This window comes from Epinephelus fuscoguttatus, linkage group LG13 (assembly GCF_011397635.1).
Source record: "Epinephelus fuscoguttatus linkage group LG13, E.fuscoguttatus.final_Chr_v1".
NCBI lineage: Eukaryota > Metazoa > Chordata > Actinopteri > Perciformes > Serranidae > Epinephelus > Epinephelus fuscoguttatus.
Genome location: NC_064764.1, coordinates 26,644,980 through 26,654,790, shown reverse-complemented (window position 1 = coordinate 26,654,790; position 9,811 = coordinate 26,644,980). Strand labels below are relative to the sequence as shown.

Genomic DNA, 9,811 nt, shown 5'->3' with positions numbered 1-9,811 from the left:
AACTATTCAAACATAGTGGCCTCTCAAGAAAAATAAGCTCATGTCTCTATCACCACATTCTTTATGATGCCCTTAAATTCATCAATTAATATAAGTGTTTCTAATTTTAAATCTTTTTGAGATTGTTCCATGTCCAAGGTGCAGAGCAGGAGAATGCAGTTTTCCCCAGATCTGTTAAAACCCAGAGTACGTTAAAAAGGAACCACCTGGAGGAGCGTAGCTGGAAACTACCAGAGCTGAACAGAGTCCCAGCACTGAAATTTCTAACTTCTCTACAATGCCCCACAAAGTATTGATATTCAATACCATTTTCTGTACCACAGGGAAAAGTGACACTGGGTGCAGAGACTTAAAATGTGTATTAAAAGATGAATATGACGACGCAATGACGTGACAGTGGGTATTTTTCCTTTCTTGATGAGAGCAGCAGAATGGCTGTAGTTAACATTAACAGTAAGAGAGAGTGAGAAAGCTAGGCTGTATTAGTGCTGCAAAATAAAAGCTCTGTGCCAGAAATTTACTGTACTTCAAAAAAAAGTGATGTGTTCTCAAGTCACTTGCAGTCCACTCAAAGTGAACCCGCAACCCCTTTTGCTGCCTCCAACACCAAATGTGGAAACGGGAGCCAACTAACAGGCTAACAGTAAAAATACCAACTAATGAATTATAACACTATGGAAACATGAAGACAACCTGCATTATATTTATTTACACACAAATGGTGGGAGGGAGGTGTTCTCACACGAGGATCACCAAAGAATACAAAACATTACAATCATCTTGTTAAAATACTTTTTTTTACAAAATACAGTATTTAGTTTTTGTGGATACACGGATTTACACCTTATACTATTTTGTGAATCCTGTATGACAATATTTTACACAAGTTTTGGCTTTGTACGTAAAAAATGATCAAAACCGATGCAGCAGAAACAGATATTGTCTATTTTATCCCACACATCCTTCTTATCACCTACGTTACCCACAATGCAACTCAACCAACCAGTTCTGTTGGAGAGTCAGGTGTTACGTTTGGTATGCTAATAGCAGCTAATGTAGCCTCACTAGCTTCAAGCAGAGATGAGGAGGAGCTACTGAGGTCTGGTGAGACCACCTCTTTCTGACTCCTCACACACAAAGATTATTTTTTATTGTGATACTTGTCGTCTTTATTGACTCTAGTGACATCACTTGAGGCAACATGTGAAACTATGAGCCACTCTCTCTGGAGCCACAAAAAGCTTTATACAGCTATTTCTGCATATGCACTTGCACTATCCAACACATGTAAACTGACTTTGGTGTGTAAAGTCAGTGAAGTTTCCCTTTAAATACATTTTGTAAAAAAAGTAAAAATGGTAATAACTTCATTAAAGGTTTAAAAATACAAAACTTGACACAATAAAGGTACAGCAATATGAATGCTACTTCCAATGCTTGTATCAAAAGCATTTAATTTGAGTTTTTTCCTGTTAAAGGGTTTTTTAGGGGGAGTTTCCTTCTCTGCTGTGAGGGTCCACAGACAGAAAACATATTGTACATTGTAAAGCCCTGTGATGCAAATTGTGATTTGTGATATTGGGCTCTATAAATGAAACTGAACTGAATTGAATTTGAGTAATATGTTAATAACAATTATAATTCTAAGAGCAACCGATTAATAAAATACAGATCACTATGTCCCATTCTCTGAATGCGGAAATCTTTTTTTCCCTGCATCATGTTAGTCAGGGACAGAAGGTACAAACATGAAGGACAGCTCAGTCGATGCAGCAAACAAAGAGCCACGGTGGCAGGGCAGAGACGTCTCATTGGTAGAGGAGGAAGTCCTTGATGCTGTGTGGGAGAAAGAGGCCCGAGGCTCTGTGAAGACGACTCCTCCCCAGACTTCGACGTATACAGAACCGACAGAGCTGAGACAGAGAGCAGGGACCTGGAGAGACAGAGGGCAGAGCTGTTATTATCACAGACTGTATAAAAGGAGTGGAAGTAGCTTCTGTGATGTCACCCACTGGTTTGTGGACTACAGTTTTAAAGGCTTTGAGCTCAGACACAACATTAAACATAATTCAGTATTAACTATAGCTCCATCTAATGTGAATAAGTGTGATGTTTCCCAGCTAATCCTCCACTCGTCTGTGTTAAGGACACAGTTTACACATTATTTTTTTACTTCTGATTTATTAAAGACTGAGCAAAACATGATGCTGAATTTAGCAGCAGACTTCAATAATAGTCATATAAAGTGGCAGTAAAAGAAATAACTTTTGGCATTCATTTTTTCATATGATATAAAGGGAATACTGTAAATCAGTAACACACTCTCAGCCCTAATGACTAAATACATATTTCAAGGCATGTGGCTAGATTTATTATATAATGAGCAATTTTGTAGGTAAAGAATGAAGTCAGACGGGGAAGCACAGGGATATCATGTACTGACGTTGAGTGACAGACCCATCAGTCTAGGTGTCATTATATCTGCAAATTCTGATTTAATACTTTGTCTCTATGTCTGGTGGTTTTAGTTCTCATATTTATGGTACCTTTGGCAACAGAACAATCCCTTTTTGTCCTGGTTACATGTTCAACACAGACAAAAAATTAGCTTAGACTGGTTGTTAGTCGTTACAGACTCAGACAGTGCAACAGGTATTAGAGCTCCGCAAAGACATTTCAGAAAATGCTAAGCTAACATTATTTAAATATTTGTTAAAATATCAGTATTTGCTAAACTGAAGGCAAATTACTCCTGAAAAGAACCACCGTTGACGGTTTGCTACCAAGAATCTCCGGGACTAACTATCTTACTGCTACTTCCGCTATCTCACTGGAAGTTGCGTACATTATCCTACAGTAGTGCCCTCAGGTAAAAGGCGAATATGCCAAGTGAGCAATTCTAGAATAAAACCAACGGATCCGGTACAGGGTCCGCCAGACTAGCGCTATGTTTCACTGCCACTGAAACTGCCTCTAACACTGCAGCATTTTTTTTAATATACAATCTATGACCATAGGCGACTGTTTGCGAGGATGCTAGAGTTTACACATTACGCACGGCTTTTTTGCACGCTTCGCATGGCCCAAACCACCGCTGGTGACTTCTTTTCAGTTGTTTTTTTTTAAAAATACTTTTATAATGTCTGTGGAGCAGCAGCGGCGTAAATCTACCTCATTAGAAGCTCTGGGGGAGACTTTGAGCGGGAGTGATGTTGAGATAGAAGACTCATCAGACAGCAACAATGAGGAGTTTGATGAGGAAGAGGAGGATTTTTTGTCACTTGTACTTGGATCCAGATTATGAGCAAGTTATTGTGTTTCTTTTGCTTTTTTTTCAACTAGATAGATAGATAGATAGATAGATAGATAGCTTTATCATTACATTGGTGAGATCTTTTGTAGTCATTTGATGTGACTTCATTTTTCAGTGTTATTTTGAGAAACCAATGCAATGCAATTCAACATATCTCTCTGTTTCAATAGTGAGGATGATGAGGAGAAGACGAGGAGTTTGTGCCACCTGCGCATGAGAAAACCGCAAATTCTGCTACCTCAAGGCCTATGACACGCAGATCATGGGGAGCCTCTGCCTCTAGTCCATATCTCAATTTACCTTCGATGGCTAGCTCATCCCTCTCTCCTCCTCAGTTACAAATCTGGGGGTTCAGTTTGACCCCCACTTAAATGACCATATAAAACACCTGCGCAAGACCTCATTCTACCATCTTCGCAACATCTCCAGACTCCGCCCCACTTTAACCCTCCCAGATGCAGAGAAGCTAGTCCATGCCTTTATCTCCTTGAGACTGAACTACTGCAATGGACTCTTCATCAGGATTCCTGACAAGAACATCCAGAAGCTGCAGTACACCCAAAACAGCGCTGCCAGGGTCCTGATGGGAGTCTGTAAACATGAGCACATAACCCCCATTCTACACTCGCTGCACTGGCTCCCTGTCTCATCCCGGATCAATTACAAAATCCTGCTGCTCACCCACAAATGCATCAATGGACACGCAACCCCCTACCTGCAAGAACTAATCACTCCACAGTCCTCCACCCATACCCACAGATCTGCAGGCAGCCTACTCCTCCGAGTCCCCAGCACCAAGCTCTACAGTTGTGGTCAAGGAGTTGATGAATGAATTCAGTGGCACCTCTTTGCATGGGAATATTGTTATCACGGTGTTATACACTGTCTAATTCAGAATATGTGTAAGGCGAGGATTGGTTTATCACAATTTACTCACGCATAGTAAGAGTCACAATGTTACTGACACTGGGAGGTCTTACCTTTACATAGAGACCAAGCTTATGCATACGGACCTGATAATTGTGGAGCTATTCTTGATTAATTTTGGGTATGTCTATTAAGGCGAAAATCACCTTTTAACACCTAAATCTAAATTAATTGCATACATTAACTTTTGCTGTTGAAGTATTTTAAAAAAGTCAATTCAAATGAATTTTGGCAGATGTGTCGAAGTAAAGCTGCTGGATTTTGGACACAAGTGTCCCCCTGTCCTCTACCACCAAATCTGGTCTGCAGTCCATTGTAATCCATTTTGCAAGGGACTTAGTCGGTCACAGGTAGACTTGCTCAGTTTGCGTCTAAGTGCCTGGTTAATTTGAATTTTTCTTTAATTTTGTTAACACGTTTTTGAAATAATTAATTTATCAAAATTAACCTGTTATTTTGACAGCCCTACTGATAATACATTCATGTTAGAGTTTGGGATTTTGGCCGTCACTATCTTGGTTTTTTGGAAGCAGAAGTGACAATATTTGGACAAGAGGGTGGAGCTGTGGAGGGGCGAGGCCGGGGTGGATCTGACTGAAGGACACCGCTGTGGTAGCACCTTGTCAATCACAAGGTAGCCACACCCTAAAGCACACCCTGCTTTATTGTCTATTTTACTCTGAATGGGACCATAATTGATAAAATGAATACCATGTTGTGTTGAAGACGACTTGAAACTTGTTATTGAGACCATGAACTCATTTAGAAAATGCATACTGAAGGAATTATTCAACTGAGAAGTAGGGTTTATTTCTTGTAAGCTTCTTTAATATTGCAGCCAGTGAAGTCACCCCCTGTTGGCCATTAGAGGAATTGCAGGTTTAAGGCATGTACACATATGCTTCACCTCTCAGACACAGAGGTTGCCCTCTAGTTATACACTACAATAAATAAATTGGGTTTATGTTGCATGTATAAGTTTCCACGACATACCTTTGTTCTGCAGTGCAACTCTCACTGCGCTGTTGGGTGATGACAAATCCAGAGGGGTCTTACCCTCAGGGTTCCGACGACACCCATCGGCCCCAAAATCCAGCAGAAGATCCACAACTTCTGCTTCTCCACCTCGAATCGCAGCATGTAAAGGACTGTCCTGCCCACACCCCATCTGAACATCTGCTCCTGCATGTGCACAGAAACAGAAACGGTCAACAGCGGACTCGAGTGAACAAGTCAGAAAAATGATGTGATTTAAACTTAAAACACCAAAACCATCATTGTGTGCTCACAGAATGTTTGTTTCAGCACTCACTGGCTTCAATTATTAGGAAGCCTTGCAGAGAGGAAATTGGTGACTGTTTAAAAAACATGAAAAGAGGGGAACTTGGAGCAGAACCATGAATAATAATTAATTGCAAATCAAATCTATACTCGCCATAAAAAGCATGTGCTGCTCAGATCTGCAAAAGTGGTTTCTTGTTTCCATGGAAAATTAAAGTGAAGACAGATACTGAACAGCTAACAATCACCCTGACTACGAGAGAAACAAAAGCAGTAACATCAGCTGTATTTATCTTCATTATCGATCAATCTGCTGTTTTTTTAATTAATCGATACATTGTTTTGTGTATATGATGCCAGAAAATAGTGATCAATGTCTGTTACAATTACACAGCTCAGGGTCGCATTTTAAAATATCTTGTTGTGTCTCAGCTGACTCAAATGCTTCGAAGCTTTGATCACTGCCGTTGACAATATTTTCTACATTTCTGCACATCAGTACCACTTCTAAAAACTGCACAGCTCTGTCCTTTATATTCATATATATATACATGCTCTTCAAAAAAATCGAGATATACAGTTGGATAGTTTATTTAAACCAGTATGTACATTACTTGCTGAAAAATTAGGCTTCAGATAATATATCAATTATTAATCATACATTTGATCTAGCTCTGACAGTCAGCACATCAGAGAAAGAGTTACAGCATAACTTTAGCTTGGGCTCTACAAATATAAGTAACATTTGTATTATTGTAAGAAATCTGAAGTGAAACCAAAAACATCAACACTTGAGATGTTGTTTCACTCTATACATTACCCTGTTTGGGGGTCGAAAGCTCTGTGACTTATGATTGCTCCTGACTTTTTGTGACACTGTGGAGTTTGCAGATTACCTGAGTGTAGCAGCATCCTGACACAGGCTGCAGACCCGGCCATGCAGGCAGAGTACAGCGGCGTCCCCACCACTTGCAGCTCCACGTCAATATGAGCTCCATACGACAGCAGCAGCTCCAGACACTCCCTGTGACCTGATGGAGAAACAGCATCAGAATCTGATCTCCCCTTTAAATGTTTACATGTGTTTGCACACACAGACACACACACAGACAGACACACACACACCTTTCTTAGCAGCCTCATGGATGGGTGATGCCAGCTGGTAGGGGGTGTGTACGGAGGCACTGTGCTGCAACAAGAGCCTCACACAAGCAGCACTCCCGCTGCTGCAAGAGTTGAAGAGAGGTGTGGCGCCATCTGTTGATACTGCCTCCACCTGTGGAGGGGGATATAAAAGGAAAGATGATGATAGTACAGCCAAAAGAGCTGCACAGGCACATATGCACACACAAACCAACATCAGACATCAAATACACCTTGTAAACAAATACACATTATTAATGGATAAAGGATGAATAAAATGAATCAAATTTATCTTGGTGGTGTTGTTTCTGAACTGGCACCTCTCCAGCCACAAGTCCACACTCCATATTTTGGTCCGGACAAGGACTCGAACAGGCGACCCTCCGGTTCCCAACCCAAGTCCCTATGGACTGAGCTACTGCCGCACCAAATTACCAGACATTGTTAAAAGAGCAGTCCATTAATTAAGCACTGGAGTCCTTTAACGCTGTCAGCCTCACAGTTTGAATAAAAAAGGGATCCACATGATGCAGAGAAATGCATTCTTCTAGCCTGAGTGTCAGACTGAAGCTCCCAGAACCTTCAGTTGAGTGGGTGGGGTCTATGGTCTGGAACCAGGCTAGCATTCTTCCTTCTTCTCAAAACCTAATCTACAGGACCCACAATGCAACTCTACCATGGACCCTTTTTTTCTGAGATTTTGGTATGTTATGTGATCAAGCCTCAAGCTGCTATCCACAAGCAGAGATGAGGAGCGGACCACAGAGGCCTGGTAGGCTCTCTTCTCTCAAACTCATTACCCCCATTTTCTTTTTTCATTTTTTTTCAACTTGTAGTCTTCAAACCAGTTGTTCCAGCCGTGTGATAGGAAAATACTTTTAAAAACTAGTATGTCATCTGCATATTTCTCTTCAATATAAAGGCTTCTTTTTGATATTTTTTCAGCTTTCTTTACTTGTTTTCAAAAATAACGCTGTGAATTCCTCTATCTATGATTCCTAAATATTTAACCTCATACATTTGTCTATGAAGTTTCTCTTCATAGACAAATCCATCAGGTGTGATACCCAAATCTGTCCATTCAGATCGCAAATAACCAGAAAACAAAGCCTGCCTTAAAACTCAAAATAACAATTTTTCTTACATTTGCACCGTTTTCCACCAAGAACTTAGCACAAGCATAATGTCCACCGAGGCAAGCTTCATGGAGAGGGGAGACTCTGTCCATGGAGAGTGTGTCTACATGGAAGCCCTGCAGGGGAGATCAGAGAGGATGATACTGTCAAATACAACCGTGGATATGCTGTGCATCCTGTGCCACATCAACAAGGACTCACCTGAGCGATGAGGCTTCTCAGGTGTAGCAGTCTGCCTTGGTAGGCGGCTTCATGGAGAGGAGTTCTGTCGGACCAGAAGTCTGGGACACAGAGAGTAAGATTCACTTTCAGAGAACACACAGATTCGCTCATGGCAGACTGATCCTGCTCTCTGTCTATTGTAATGTTAAGATGGCCTCGTTTGAATCCATGTTAATCTGGTTTTTCAGGGTCACTCAAACCCAAAACACCAAACTTGCTCAATACACACCCAGTTTACATGCAGAGTGGTCAGGCTCAGTGCTCAAATAATCTGTAACTCTGACAACAAAAACCTAACTTTCAAGAACCTAATAGCTAGTAGGACACTGGAATCTGTTGCTTAAAGTTTATCTCTGATTGCTTGGTGAAAATCTTTACAGAACTTTACACACTAACCTCAAAACCTCACACCAAACCAGCAAAACAATACACATCTATTGCTAAAGCAAACAATTCATGCAAACTCTTCTTTAGAAAATGTGATTCAGTGATAATACAGTACAAACAAACAAAATCAGCACCAACTATGCACTGATTGTATAAACAACAAACACTTGTGGCTTTTGCTTTTTCTGTGTGCAGGGCAGATTACAGTGGTTTCAGAGACCATGCTTCAAGAATCCCTGTTAGTGTTCAAGTATTCACTTGCAAAGTTAAATCAAACTTACTACGAAATTTGTACATTTGTTCAAGAAATAACAAAAATAAACCAGTTGCGCAACTTAATTTCTCTCAAGACACAAAAATTATCTAAAAAGGTCAAAAAGACAAAGACAAAAACTTACCAGCCATCAGTGAGTTGCATGCCAACCCCCCGTAGATGTACAGGGGCCTCTGCCAGGGTTGTGAGGACAGGGAAACCTCAGTCTGAACAGCAGCCATGATGACAATGAAACAACAAAAGACTTCTCCACAACTGTCCGGGGGCTCAAGCTTGGCCAGGCGGATACATAAACCTGAGGTTGGCCTTCCTCCCTCTCTTATCTTGGTCCTTGGCCACCTCCCCCACATTGCCGCCTCACGCCCACCCTCATCCCAGTCCATGCACATAGTCTCCAGTATGTGCTTAACAATGGTCCTTTGGAGGGGCCTGTACTCATGATACACCTTGAATAAAGTGATTAGAAATGTGCATGCAAACAGGTACAAGCATCAAGCACACAGGCCTGGACAAGTTTCTGGCTACTTTGGTGATACTAGAAGAGTGAGACATTATGTGTCTGACATATTCTGCCACTACACTAATCTTCTTTCAAAATATATTCTGAGGAGGTGTGGACACAAGTGACGCTACTGGGACTTGAGTCCAGTTACAAATTTGATGACTTTATACTTGACTTGACAATATCAAAAAAGACTTGCATACCAACCTGAACTTTATCACCAGTGACTCGTGACTTCACCTGGACTTGAGCCCTTTGACTTGAAAATACTTGATACCTTACCCCCAAACAAGATTTGAAAGCATGTTATTATCATAGTGTGCCACAAATCAATTAATTTCTCTAATCAACTCACATTAAGGATATTTATTCCCAGTGAGTTGACACCTAATTCTTCAGCTCCACTTCGTTTGAACCTATCTGACAGCGTCCAGTCAAGTTGCAGGAGAGGATCATAAAGAACTTAAATTACATTACTGAGCACCAGCTGAACAAAATATGATACCAAAGATCATTTCATTCACATAAAAAAATTACAAAGTAAGCTCAATATTTAGGCACACATCTACTGATCTGTTGCCCATTTAATACATTACAAAAGCTTGCAATTCTAGTTTTAGCTCTCT

General features: G+C 40.8%; 1 protein-coding gene across 1 annotated transcript; it reads right to left on the bottom strand.

The window, feature by feature from the left end:
• asb11 (ankyrin repeat and SOCS box containing 11) lies at positions 1-8,940 on the bottom strand. Its single transcript, XM_049594143.1, has 7 exons — positions 8,808-8,940; positions 8,002-8,081; positions 7,809-7,916; positions 6,647-6,797; positions 6,418-6,552; positions 5,234-5,422; positions 1-1,933 (listed from the first exon to the last, which is right to left on the bottom strand). The coding sequence occupies exons 1-7, from the start codon at positions 8,902-8,904 to the stop codon at positions 1,809-1,811; spliced, it is 885 nt and encodes a 294-aa protein (XP_049450100.1). The 5' UTR covers positions 8,905-8,940; the 3' UTR covers positions 1-1,808.
• Positions 8,941-9,811: the final 871 nt, after the last annotated feature.